The following is a 14644-nucleotide window of genomic DNA, read 5'->3' on the forward strand; positions in this document are numbered from 1 at the left end:
GTAGAGGACCATGGAGCTCCCACTGCAGCTTTTTGGTTCAGTTGGGTTCGGTTTTTGCCAGTTACTTTTATGTACAGGTCTGGATTACAACGGGATATTGAGGAATTTGGGAGATTCTGCTGTTTATATTTGATGAGGAGAAGTATAGAGCTTGGATAGGCTTTGCGAATTGCTAGTGTTTCAGCTCTTTCCCTCTTGCTAGGTCTTGCAGATTGATGGATCAGGCAAAGATAAAACTTTGAAAGACTTCTCAGGTAAGCACTGAGTGCTGAAGGTGCCACTGCACTTTATAGTTTTGTGGATTTGGTGTGAAGGGATGGGCCTGACTCATTTTGGAGCATTCATATTTGCTACTTTAGCTTTATAGAAACCAGTCAGGACTGCCAGGTGATCCATACTATGAAACGCTACAAAAAAGTCTCATAGGGCTGATATCCTTTGCCAGTGATCCAAGTAATGCTATCCACAACATCACAACATCAAGTGATCATTATGCAGATATATATCGTAGATATATAAGACATACTAAATTTGTCCTACCTTACCATGCAACTAAGAGGATGTGATAAATAGGAAATGGTGATAGAGATTGACTTTGGATAACTAGTTTATAAAGAAAAGCTGACTAGTAGGTGACATTTTTCTTCATCAGAGTTCTTGCATCAAAGAAACTATATTTGTTTTTCCTCACTGGCCAAGCAAATTGCTTAGGATCTGCTGGAAATAACCCATATGCATTCTGAGGGACTTCATTCCATGAAGATCCTGGACAAGATTTTCTGCGAAAGCTTTTCTGTGAAAGATTTCTTCAAAGCCAGCCCTGGAGCTAGTCCAGGAGGGCAGTCTGTTCAGGAAAGCAAACCCAAAGAAGAAAGAATTAAGAAGCATATAACTAGTGCATCATCTCTTGCCCTTTCCGCCCATACATTTGAGTCACTTCTGAATCACTTCTGCTGTGAAGAAAAAAAAAAAATCATAAGGAAAGAAAATAACTGCTTTTGCTTTGGGAAGCTCTGGGGATTTTAGTGCCATTTGTTGTTGAAAGCAGAGGAGGGAGCGGTGCTCTAAGGACAGACTACAAAGTTTGGTCTAATAAATATGAATGGATATACAGGGCTTGATTGTTCTTTCACACCAATGAAAGTCTTATGGACTGAAATCAGGCACACTAATTACACAATATACTTCTGTAAACGATTTGTAACTCTGGAGTGGCTGAATTGTAATATAACCTAAGGCACAATGTGAATGTGCACCCCTGGTCCCTGAGGCATGTGTTAATAGTAACACAGCTTGTCATCGTGTGTTTTTAAATTTTTAAATCTAAATAAAATATAACATTGCATGTAATACGTACTTTAAATGGCAGATGTGTAATAAACATCTCTATTTATGACAGACTTAGGCAGCAAAACATAATGAGGTGTGGTTCTGGTACAAATTTTGCTTCAGGTTCACTTTGTACTTTTAACCACCCCAGTTAATTACACTGCTAAGATCATGCCCTGGAGAGTTTTAATTTTCTTGTGATTATATAATGGACTCTTACTAATATCATTATTCAAAAAAATAAATACAAGGCTAGGAATATTTTCAGACAGAACTTGAAGTAAGAAGATTTGTTTAAACCTCTTTTTTACTAATTCTGAGTCACAACTAAAACCATTTAAAGATGTTTCTTTGCCTTAGGTAACCACACAGCTTTTCCTCAGTGTTTGCACTGCTCGCTCTCATATACATGATTTTTGAATGACTGCCATTACCCTAGTTTCTGTAGGCCAGAAATGCCTTCATCTTCATAATGGCCCTGGAAAACAGGGAACGCTCACATCTGCCTTTTCCTGATAGGGCACAGGCTTTTCCTTCTCGCTCCGCTGGGTGGGAGGTAGGCATCCGAACACCTCCAAGGAGCCGGGTGCACGTGGTTTGCCCAAGGTCAGACAGGAACGAACACCTGGCTATGGGAGAGGAGACGTCTCCGCTTCCTGAGCTCCCAACCCGTGCTGTAAGCCCTGGACCCTCCTTTGTAGTCCATACATGCACATGGGGAAAATGGACAAAAAGCAATCTAATTATCAGAGAAACGGAACGGTTTGCAAACATGATGGCTGTATGCTGTAGGAAACAGGTGCTTATCCTATGGAGTGCAGACTTTCGTGGCAGACGGGACCATTTATCAGGCCTGCAGTCTGTTCCCAGCAGCCTCCTTCCCTGGGTACAGCTCTGGAGCGCCTACGGAACGGGCTGTGTGTCAGATGAATTGTTCTGGCAGCAGCCACGGCCCCCACCCGGCCCCAGCCTTTCCTGATGGCTCCTTGGCTGCTCTCCCATCACATGAGGGTTACATGTCTGGGATGTGACAGGCAAATGACCCCTGAGCAAAATGGCGGCTGGGAGCAGCTGCCATTGCCGGAAGAGTTTGTCCAGCTTGCAGCCAGCTCTCCTCCCTGTTCCCAAGCCGTCCAGGGGAAGGGAGGTAGCGAGGCTCAGGCTGAACGATTCTGCTCCCGGCGGCCCTGTTTGCTGGGGCAGCTCAGAAGCAGGGAACGACTTACCCGTGCAGGCATGCAGCGAAGCCAGCGCTGCCAGGGCGCCTGGGCACAGCGCTCCTGCACGGTTCTGCTCCCGCAGCTGGGGAGAGGCTGCCTTCCCCGCCGCCGCTGCAGGCAGAGATGCAGCGTGCCCAGCTGGAAACCATAGGCATCTCTGGAGCTGTGTGAAGTTCTGATCAGAAAGAATACACGTAGTAACTAGCATACGCCGTGCCACTAGAAGGAGATGGGTGTAAGACACACAGCGGACCCACATCTTCAGCTGCTGTAAACTGTCGTGACTTTACCGGCCAGTCTCTACCTTTCCGTACTAGTTTCTTCTCCTTCCCCCGGGTTCATTTTGTTGACAAAGTTGTTTCATTCTCGCCGTATTACAGTGGTTTTAAGGCTTCAGCAGGCAACAAAAGATCTTAAGGATCTTAGTTTTAATGCACATTCACAAAATACCCATTAATTTGAGTGAGAATGCTGATTTTAACACCTTTTGGAATATGTACTAAGAATTTACTGTAATGTAAATAATTTACTACATACTTTGTGAAAGTAAGTATAGTGGAAAATTATATTTAGCCACTAATTTCTGAACTGAAACAGCAATATACTTCTCTGGTGTAATATATTTTCCAGTCATGTGCTGAAGAGAAGCATTTTTTTCAGCTGAGCTCACTTAAAGTTCAAAAGATAAATATATCACAATGACAAATTGCAAAATGCTATTCATACATTTAGGTAAAAATCGTTCCCTCATTTGTTTGTATTTCACATAAACTGTATTACTGTTATTTCCAAAGAAAATATAGCAGAAAATAATTCTGATTAAAAATACAAGTATTGTTAATGGACCAAAGCAGAAATTTATCTTAGCTTGTGGGGAAAAAAATTATAGAAACTAAGTATACTCTCTTTGGGTGAAATTCATTGCAGCACAAAATGATACCCACTCAGCCCTCTGAACCGCCTAATCCCCGACTCAGGGCCCTACAGGGTGGGAGATGAGTGGAATAGTTAGTGCAGGGGTTTCGCATCTGTTCTGTTCTGGGTGGCTGAGAACTTCTCCACGTGGGAAAGTGGTCTGAATTTACATCAGGACTTGTCCACAAGGAGAAGTTAAAAGAAATTTGGGAGCAAATTTGCCGTGCACTCGCGACTCCATACGCACAACTGCGAGGACACTCAGCCTGCTGTGAGCGTGAACTGGCTTATCTGATGTGCTGTGAGCTAAGTCACATTTGCTGTGCACAAAGTCTGTCCGTGTAGAGAATGAACACGCGGTAGATCGATGCTGTTTGTTTGCCACTTAAATGCACCCTCTGTGTGTGGAGTCACAAGCGAGAGTCAGAGGTGTGCAGTAGGACAGGGCCACTTACTTCATTTTGTCCTGGGAGTAGGGAGGCATTTCTCCGTTAAATCCTCATGAGCTCTACCCATACATTATGACACTGGGGATACAGGTTTTTTGCTATTTTGGTTAAAGCTTATGATTTGTCAACTGAATCATCAAATCCTGCTTTCCCCCTAGATCGTTAACTTACCCTACATGTGTACATTCTCTGTATGGTCTTTAGCAGGTAATGAGCTGCTTGTGTAATGAGTAAGGACTTTGAACTGCTGCCTTAGTTTCATCTTCATGTAGCTTACCATCGACTAACACCTTGTACAACTCGGGTCAAAGAATCTACATTTAGAACATAAGTAAAAATGAGGAAATGTGACAACAATGACTCTGATCTTTATATAGCAACGAAAGGTGAATGAGTCATTTTATTGGTAAAATACATTTAGTAGAGTAATATGTTGGGATCAGAAGTATTATTTACCACACATACAAGGTAATGCAGTGGAGGTCTATAATTTCACTCCTCACTATTTTTATCATTTTTATGTTATCAGTTCAGAAATCACTTATGGAATTAATATACCCTGATTTCTCTTTCCAAACAATTATATGCACCCTGCCTCGCTTCCAACACATATGCATGTTCTCTCTCTCTCTCACACACACACAAAGGATTCTATAACAACAGGACCATTATAGAGAATGATCTAAAACACGTGGACTGCAGCCAATATTTAGATATGGTATAGTAAATTCTGGAAGGTATAAAAAGGAAATAACTGAACTCATTGCAGAGAAAAATGAGCCAGTCTTAAGTACTTTTAATCACAGAGTTTCATACAAAAACATATGCAAGATACCAAGCCTAATATTGAAGGGAAAAGGGGATAAGGGAGAGGAGAAATCCCGTTCCATTGGGATTTGGGATGGCAGTTTTTTAGCATTTTTATAAAAACCTTTCAAGAGATTAATGAAAACCATTTAAGCAAACACATAAATACATTTACCAAGAGGCAGGCTTCTCGTGTGACAGCTGTGACCTGAGAACTTTGTCATGCATCCCCACACCTCAATCTGAGCTAAAGGGGTAGTCAACACATTGCTCCTTCATCCTTCCACAGATTGCTGTCGCACCTGCTTTGCTCGGTTTCTCTGCCCACTCCCTCACTTTGTTCGAAGGGATTCCTCAGAGCGAGAAACAGCCACCGCAGCAGTATCGGAGCTGAAGGAAGAGTGAGCCAGTTCCTTTCCCCTTTCTCAAAATACCCAGCTGTACCCAAGTTTCTGCCAAATCAGTTTTTGCTCAGCATCCCAGCACCCTGAGCTGAGCTCTACAGCTCACCTCCACAGCTGGGAGGCTGTGGACAGCATCTCCTCTGTGTCTGCCCCTTTGTCATTTCCCTGGGCAGTTACGTTGAGCCTCTGTAGATATGTATAGACACAGGCAGTTGCCCACCATTCTGCATATAGCTGTGTTCTGCATTTGCATAAAATGCCATGCATGAATTGAAACCTGCCTGCCATTAATCAAGGGCTTTAGTGAGCTAGAGTTTTTCACTGAGGTTTTTGCTGAGCCTGGGCTTCAACATTTTCACACTTGCAAACTGCACTTAAAAAAACCTGACTGCCAGCATCTGTCTGATAAATAGTTGTTCAAAAGTATAACAAATGCAAAACAGCACTTCTTTGCTTTAGTTGGTGTTGCACATGGATGTGGGAGAAGGATAGAGAGGGGCTTTTTAGAAGTATTAGTCTTACTCATCAGGGGGTAAAACACCCATTTCAGCAGCCTGTTTCATAACTGCTTCCCAAAGCACGTGGAAACATGTGGGACTGATTCTGCCAACTCTGCTCATTTGAAATAGAACTCTACTCCATCAGAAATCGGCTTGAGTCTTCACGGTGCTGCTCTGCATAAATAAGGCTTTACTTGTGAGCACTAAAAAACCCCAAAATGCTGATGAACAAGAATCGCTAGCCATAAACTAAAGAACGAAATCTGCATTAAGAAATTAAAAACAAAATCAAATTACAAAGTTTATATGAGTGAAAGGGCAAATTTGTTTTGGATTAATGAATGTATGAATCAATGATAAGACACTACGGGAGAATTGGCTCTTCCTCCTCACACATCTTCAAGTCCAGAGCTAGTCAGAACTAATAAGCAGAGGCAGTCCTATGGAGGTGACAGAACATCAGTTTGCTGAGATGAAGTCTACTGAGTATTTCATACAGAAATACAGAAAGTACCTTCTGGACTGAAAGGACTAAGAAAAATCTCATTATGAAGGGTGACAACCTAGGTGCATAGCTGTTGAGGTGCAGCGGAAGCATGTCTTGGCCCATAAGGTGGCTATGTTGCAGTTTTAGGCTGTTTTTAGGTTGGAGAATTGTTACCAAAATAATCCCATGTGGGCTGATTCCACTGCAGCTGCACCAGGGTTAGCAACAATGGGAGCCTTAGTATAGACAGCTTTCGGCTCCAGCAGCCGTTTTCAGCACTGTATCAGTTAACCCTGCTCTGAGGAAGGTTAATTGACACAGTGCTGCAAATGGCTGACGAGATGAAAACTCATATATTATGACTCCCAACATCCCTAACAATCGTGCAGCTGCATTCATATTAGCAATGGTGGGAATTTGGAGGAGGGAAGAAAATTCCCCGGTGCAGACAAGGCCTGAGAGTGAGCCTTAATGTTCTTTTCTGGGTCTTGTTTGTCAGTCGCAGTCATGCTTCCCTAAAGCATTCTCCCAGCCATCTGCAGAATGCTGATTATGAAGCAGCAGCCGCTGTTGGTTCTACCAGTTGGATGAAAAGAAATGAGTGGAAGAGTGGCAATTCACCGTGGCCCATTGGATAGGTGCACTCCAGGTTCCTGTGCCTGCTCTTCTTCTCTCTCTTGTATCCCCAGAGGCCAGAGGGAGTCCATTCAAAAAGAACCAAAAGTTAACTTTTCCCACAAATAGAGACTATTTGCAAAATATACTTCTCCTGGGAGGAGTGGTTTTCTAGAAACAGAGTATCAGGATTCCCAACTCCTTGAGCACTCGTTGTAGCCTTCGACTACATAAATAGTCTTTGGCCGCTCTGGTTGGCCACAAAAGTGAAATACCCAACCAATATATATAGACAGGGTAGCCTCTAACACTGCCAGGCCAAGACTGCTCCTCCAAGGAGCTCTCTGAGGCAGTGCAGATCTGTGAGCCCCTTGAAGTACTGAGGAAACAGGCAGAACAATTCTGCATTTTACCATCTGGTCTCCCATCCCTGGATCAAGACCTCTTTCGAAGTCAAACCATTGCTGCTCCCCCCCTGAGCTAGGGCCTTAAATTTGCCTTATCACTATCTCTTTGGAGTATCTTGTACTCCAGGAGAACTAGGGTGGAGAAAATGGGACACCCCCCGCCTTGAGCAGAATGAGGGGTGGCCTGACTGTCCGCATTCTTACATCCATGGTGAGTGGGCACTATAAAGTCAGTGAAGCTCCTATCACACAGATTGCATTGCAGACCTTCAGGAAAATGCAGCAACTTGGAAAAAAGTGTTCTCGTGTAATGCACTACCAGTTGAGACCATCTGAGCTCCCAGAGTTCCACAGGTGGGAGTTAGTTCTAGTAACATAGGTTGCTATCTATAGGTGACATCTCCCCATGACAGTGCACAGCATGAGCCTGTTGACTTACAGGGTGAGGTTCTTCTGCATCCACGGGCTTTTGAAAAAGTAGGTAGATGAAGAAGTGAGCAATGGAAGGGGCTTCTTTGTTGCTGCTTACAGTCTCCAAGGTCTATTTAACCTGTAATTCTCTTTCTAAAAGATACTTTGCTGCAACCTGGAGTTCAGTGTTCTGATGCAAAATATTATTGCTGCTGTTAGACTCTATGATTAAAAAAGATCCCCTCAGGGAACAGAGGCCAATTAACCCCCTACTAGCTATCGCACTGACTACAGAATAAGGAACAGCCTCTTTACGTGTTTTCCAGGTTAGGTAGCAAAATCTCCATCTTGGTTTTGCTTCTCCTTAATCTCGTAGGAAGTTCCTCTAATTTCCATGGAAATTTTTTGAGTTTTTAGGCTCATAGAGAGTTGAAACCAGGCCTTGTTTTATGTGTATAAATTCCCTACCCTGTCATGAATGCTTCCAGGAAAAAAAAAAAAAAGGCATGGACAATTAATACTTTTGTTGATAGACCAATGCTCAAAACTTAAATCTCAGACCAAAACTGGTGGAAAGTAGGTTATCTCTACTCTAGTAACTTCACAGTATTTTCTTCACTGCATTATACAGTTATATTCACTGGTGTTTGCTCTGGATGGAGCAATAATCCATACTGTCAGAGGATGGATTGAAACAGTGGAAGGAACAGTTATCATCACATCTATTTTGGGAAGAAATCTGGTACAAAACCAAGAGCTATTTCTGGCTTCTCAGCTTCCACCAGCCACTTCAGGAAGTCAGGCTTTCTGGGTCCTGGATGTGGTTCTGTCCTGTTGCTTACCTAAGGTACTCTGGATATAGATGATAAAAGAACAAGTTGTTTGATTAGTCTAGATAGGTTTGCATCCCCGCAGCGGCCATCAGGAATGTTATACTGGTTTATAATCCAAGAACTTTGGTTAAGGAGGAAATCAAGACAGTTTCAAAGGAATGATGGACCCATAGTCATTTAGATCTCTGATGCTAATTCTTGTTATGATAGTCAATCTGTAGGCAGACATCCCAAGCAAGACCCAAACTCTGTCGTGCTGGGCACAGTGCAAGCACCAACACCCTTTTTGTCCAGAACAGCTTTCAAAGAGTGACTTTAGGAACATTGCCCTCATGTGAAGATTATTTGCTTATGGCTGTATGTAAAAATCTTTGCACCACAGTATTGTTACTAGAACTTCTCAAGGGAAGACTAATGGAACTATTAATAGCCCATACAGGATGAACCTGTGGAGATGGCAGTTTTGGAGCTACAGGCTTTTAGCAATTCCATGTACCACTTTCTTCCAGAGAAATGGATACATGAATATGCTTCAAGGAGATTAATGGGCGTTATAAAAATTATTTGCTGCTATGCTTTAAACTATGGACCTTACAATCTCCACTTGGAATCCTGATCTCACACAGCAGCTTAATCTTTTGATGTACAGAATGGATGTAGGGCCCTGCAGATTTCTTCATGGTGTGATGGGGGCTGAATGTTTTACAAAGTACAGTTGGGACTACAAGACTTTTCTGATAGCGATGAGATTTAACAGGTGGACTGTGTCCATCTTCCATAGCTGGTTGCTTTTGGGGATGGGAGGGAAGCAGGCTTTGGGAAGCTTGTGATTGGATTAAGAACACTTTGGGAATATTTTCAGCCTTAAGAAGTGTTCTAGGATTACTCTTTCCTTAGCCCATCTGTCTGCAGTGTACTTTTCCTATTCCACAAAAAATAACTCAGCTGTCTCCTCAGCATAGTCCTTGCTCATCAATGATTGCATATGTTTGATTGGACTAACTTTTTGCCTGATTATGTTTCTTTATCTACAGACAGCTAAGAATTTATAAGGTATCAAGACAACTGGATGTATCTAGATAGCCAGTGCAAGAAGTGTTGCAGCAATCTCTCTGCCCTCTTCAACATTATATATGATAATGTAACTTTTTATTTCCTTCTAAGAGCTCTCTTGTGTTTGTCCACCCCCGAGTAGGGGAGGAAGGATGTGAGGAGATAGTTACAGGGGTGGCTGTCTCCCAGCCAAAGTCCAAGACCTTAAGGGAGGTGTGGGACTGGGGGAAATGCCAAAGTCGCACATGGAGCCCAGGTGTGAGCGTTTTCTTCGGGGAACGCACAAACATCGGGGTCCTCCCCGGCCTTTGTGGCGATCTCCTTGCGCCACAGCGAAGGGGTGCCCAACCATGGTGCGCCCGGAGAGGAAGGACCAAACACCCGAGGAGCGAGAAGGCTGTGCGGGACACCCTGCAAAGCAGTTTGCCGAGGTTTGTACACCGCAGCCCAGCCGTGCTCATGGGAACAATGTCGGGGCAGGGCTTTTCAGAAGAGGTCATCCCCCGTGCCCGTCACCGTCCCGGCAGGAAAGCTCCGACCCGCTGTCGGGTTACACCACCCACCTCTTACCCGGGCGGCTGCCGTCCCTGGAGGCGCCGAGCCCGCCGCAGCGTGTGCCGCCGGCGCGGCCCCGCGGCCGCAATGGCAGCGCCTCCCCGGCGGCCGCACCGGGAGCGAAAGGGCCGCGCTCCCGGCGGTTGCCCGCGGCCGCGGCCGGAGCGCGGGTGGCGCCCGGCGGGCCCGTCCCAGGGGCGGCCCCGGCCCCGCCGCCTTTGTTCCGCTCGGCGGCGGGGCGCCCACGTGCAGCAGCGGCGGCGGCAGGACGGGACGGCACCGCGCCCGCGCAGCCCCGCGCAGCCGGCCGCGGGGTGTGTGTGGGGGTGCCGAGCCGCCCCTCCCGCCGCGGCGCTGTGCGGGGGCTGCCAGGGGCGCGGGCCGGGGCGCCGGGACCCCGGCCTGGCCCTTTAAACCTGCCGCGGCAGCGGGGCCGGGCCGGTGCGGGACACGTGAGGCGGCCGCGGCGTGCTCTGCCGCCGCTGCCCCGGCTGCCGTACTGCTCATGTTTTATCTGGGCGGCCGCCAGCCCCCGATCGCTGGGCTTTTCGGTTTTTCGCTCTGCCTCCTTTTTTTTTTTTTTTTTTTTTTTTTTTTGCACAGCCCCCTCCTGGTTTTTCCACCCACGGGTAAAGGTGGTTTTTCTTTTCTTTTCCTTTTTTTTTTTTTAACCCCTCATCCTAGTTTAGTCCGTGGGCAGGACTCGCATAATAATATTTCCAGTCCCAGCAGCTCGCATCACAAACACGAACCCAGGACCGCCCCCCCCTTTTTTTTCTCTTCCAAATCTCCCAAATCGTTTTATTATTATTATTTTTTAAATGATCGCTCTTTTTGCCCGCTGCTCCCGCTGCTGCCGAAATCCCTGTCTTCCCAGGGTGCATGCTTCTGGCAAGATTGTGCAGTGTTCTCAGTCCATTTTCAGTGTGTCTTATCTTAATTTGTCCTGATCCGATCTAAGCGCGATAGCCACCACTTGCTTTCAATTTGTAGGATTTTTTTTTCCCCTTCTTGGTTTGCTCCGACTACCCTCGGAGTATTTCCCTCTCTCCTTGCATTTCCAGGGTTGCAATTTACTCTGCCTTTTCTTTTTCTTTTTTCTTTTTTTTTTTTTTTACCTCCCCTCTTTTGAATTGCTTCATGTTACTAACCATTCCTAAATTGTAAGAGAGATTCATTCCCCCTCCTCTTCCACCACCACCAGCACCACTACCACCATCACCTCCTCCTCCTCCTCCTCCCCTTCTCTTCTCCTTTTTGGCAGCACCAGGACGTCCGGTGTGGTGGTGGCAGCGAGCAGCAAAAGCAGCAAGAGCTCGTTTTGATTCCCCCCCTTCCAAGGTGCTTTGGAGAGACTGGTTTAAGGCTGAGCAGCAGAAGTCACGATGAGTGCACAAGGTGAGGGACCCGGTCAGCCTTCCACTGCTGCCCAGGAGCAACCTGCAACCGCAGAGCCTCAGAAGAGAGGACGAGGCAGACCCAGGAAGCAACCACAAGTCAGTATCGTATAGATACGTAGAGCCGCAGATCTATAGTATTATAGGCATGTACATGTACGTATTATGCTGCAAGTGAAGGAGTCCTGGAGACGGGGCGGGGGGCTTTGTTGTGTGCTGCTTCCCGGCGAGGTGGTGCAGAGCCGTAGCGAGGGGCTTCGCCGGGCGCCCCGGCGGGGGGACCCCGGAGCCCGGGAGCGGCGGGGTGCTGCCTGCGTGTGGCTGAGCCGCAGAGCCTCCTCGGGACTTTCACTATTGTGCAGGGAGCGAGCTGGGGCATTTCAATGTAAATGGGGAACATGGAGCAGCGTGGCTCCGACCAACCAGCGCTCGCTGGGTCATTTCGAGCTGATTTTGAAATTGCGAAAGCGAGGAGCAGGGAACGGGGCTCTCCTGTCTCCCTCCTCTCTCAGCCCTTGCAATGTCTCAATCTGTGTGTGTGTGTGTGCGTGTGTGTGCGTGTGTCGGGTCCCACCGGGGGCTGCTGCCGCCTCCGATCTTGACCAGCCCAGCCCCTGACTGCCCCTAGATCCTGGGGTTGGGGGAGAGGAGGGTGTCTAGAAAGTCGCATAGGTTTTTTCGCTTTTTTTTTTTTTCCCCTGGCGTCCCCCCCCTTCCCCACCTCCTCCCTCACCCCCGTCATCGTATGCAGAGAGGTGCCCCCGTTGCCGATGGAGGTGGGGGAGGTAGCCGGAGGGGGCTTGCCCTGCCTTTGCAACACCTTTTGCCTTTGCTCCGGCGCTTTCCCAGGCAGGTCGAGGCGAGGGGGGACCGTTCCCGGCTCGGGGAGCGGAGCCCGGCTCCCTCCCACCCGCACCCACAGCCTCCTCCCGGGCCCCGAAAGGGACGGGCTCCTCTTTTTCACTTGCAAGACCTGAATCCGCGCTAAGGTTGCTAGATGCATTATTTCCATCCCCCTTCCCTCCCTTCCCCTCCTCTCCCGAAGTGCCATTGTCGCATCGCCTGGAAATGCCGAGCTGCGCTCAGCCCCCGCCGCCGGGCCAGGCGGCCCGGGAGCCCCCGCGCTTTGCAGCCCCTCCGCGGGCGCCGCCGAGGGGGGATTTTGCCCGCGGATGCAGCCAATTAAACCCGCAGCTTCGCGGAGGCAGCGCGGGAGTCGCTCGCAGCCCGTTCCATGCCTTCCTCGGAAGTCAGGACTGGGAAGTTAGGGCTGCCCTATGGAGCTCATTTTAAAGCGAGCGGCCGCGGACTTTAAAAATGTTTGCTCCATTCATTTAGCATCACCCCACTGCCACGAGAGCCTGCGAGGGGATTCGAAAACGCGGAGGGAGCTGAACAGCAGAGCCCCAAGCCGGAGGGGAAACCCGGCTGCTTTGCTCCCCTCGATGTGCTCCTGCAGATTGCCCAGAAAGTACTTTTTGGAGAACCGTAACAGCGGAGCCCCCGGCTTTCCCGCTCTGCCCTCAGTGACACTGATTTCTCCGGAGCGGCTCCGGGCTCTGCCCCCCATCCCGCTCTACCCCCCGCGCCTCCGGGCTGCCCTCGCCCAGCCCCAGCAGCCGGCATCAGCCCTGCGAGCTTGCGCCGGGGCTTCCTTTTTTTTTTTTCTCCTTCTTCTTCTTTTTTTTTTTTTCCTTCCTTTGCCTTCCCTCCCTTTCCCTCCCTCCTACAGCGTTTGAATGTATGGAAGAGAAAGAAAAGTGCGTCTCCTTAAACGTGTTCAGCCCAGATGTGCAGTGCCTGCGAGGCTCGCCACTGAGAGCAGTTAGGGAGGGAGTCCCCTCTCCAGCCTCCCCTTAACCTACCCGGGAATTAAAAAGCTGAAGGGTTTTAAGCTGGTTTAAGTTAACAAACTGCATTTAATTAGTTTTACCACATCCTGTAATCGGAATGAAATGTATAATATTTAAGACTAGAAGAGTTTTATAGTATTTATGATTCACTGAATAAATATTTGCAATCTGAACTCTTAGTAATTCATACCCATTTTTAAGGACTGGTTATTTACTGTCAGGCAGACGAGCTAGTTAAGAAAATTGCTAAAATAATCCGTGTTCCCGTCGAGTCATTTTAGACTTGGGCTTTTGTTTTGGTTATTTGCTTTCGTCGAGGTTTTTTTGGCTTGCTAGTGCTCTATTTGGAGAAAATTTTACATTTGCATTTTAAAGCAAATGAATTATGTTTAGAATAGGTGTGAATATAACGCCGACTGCAGAACAAAAAAAAAAATGCCCCCAGATATTTGTGCCCATGAGAGAGAAAATAGTCAAAGCTTACTTTACAGTTTTCAAGTAGTTAACTTTTTTGCCCCCTAAGAGTTTGTGCTAGAAACTGCATGATAGTTGTACCTTGCTATAATGAAATGCAATTGAAATTAAATGGGTAGCTATTATTTTTTGAATAATCATTCTTACATGACGGAAATCATAGCCATCTTCTTTTAAAAATGTGTTTTCTGCTGTAACTTATGTGCTAGAATATGAAAATTTTTCAAAGTTTTTTATGCAATAACAAGGGAAGTTAAACTCTCATTGTGTAAAAAATATTTTTTCTTAACCTCGAGTTGTTTAATTTTTCTGTTGTATTTTAAATATTGTGTTATTTATTTATACTGTTAATTCATATGTTTTAAGTAACTTCTCAGTTAGAGTTTATCCTTCAGATGATCTGGGTTAGTTGTAGCCTCTTGCCACAACAGCATGTTTTCCTCTATTTAGGAACCAACTGGTGAACCATCTCCTAAAAGACCAAGAGGAAGACCCAAAGGAAGCAAAAACAAGAGTCCCTCTAAAGCAGCTCAGAAGGTGAGATTATAAAAGAGAGTCAGTTCCTAATGCTGTTTTTTCATCAGCTGGCAACAAAAAATCCAGTCGTTTAGACTGTGAACTGAGGGCTTGGAAGCCTTTTGGTAATGGAAACTGCATAAAGCATGTATTTTGCATTTTTAAGATTAGAATTAACATGCTGCATGAAGACCCTAGGTACAGAATCTATAAGGGCAGCTTGCTTTTTGAATAGTGGACACATTAGTGAAATAACATAATGTATTTAATGTATTTACTGAGATCTCCTGTATCTAGTAAGGAAATCAATATTAAGGATATTATTTTCTCGATTAAGATTTTTGAAAGAGGAAGATTAATTTCTTGCCCACTTACAGTCGTTAGTACTACAGACTAAATCTGTATATTAAAGCTAAGTG

At 46.3% G+C, this 14644-nt stretch overlaps 1 protein-coding gene across 2 annotated transcripts in view; it reads left to right on the forward strand.

Annotated features, from left to right (window-relative positions):
* Positions 1-14644, forward strand: part of HMGA2 (high mobility group AT-hook 2) — a 171243-nt gene that overhangs the window by 28301 nt on the left and 128298 nt on the right. For both annotated transcript variants that reach the window (XM_054813117.1, XM_054813116.1), the window contains 2 exons: positions 11250-11481; positions 14160-14246. In XM_054813117.1, the coding sequence (XP_054669092.1) occupies positions 11371-11481; positions 14160-14246 (198 nt within the window). In that variant the 5' untranslated portion in view covers positions 11250-11370. The remainder of the gene's footprint in view (positions 1-11249; positions 11482-14159; positions 14247-14644) is intronic.

The sequence above is a fragment of the Grus americana genome, chromosome 1 (genome assembly GCF_028858705.1).
Source record: "Grus americana isolate bGruAme1 chromosome 1, bGruAme1.mat, whole genome shotgun sequence".
NCBI classification, from domain to species: Eukaryota; Metazoa; Chordata; class Aves; order Gruiformes; family Gruidae; genus Grus; species Grus americana.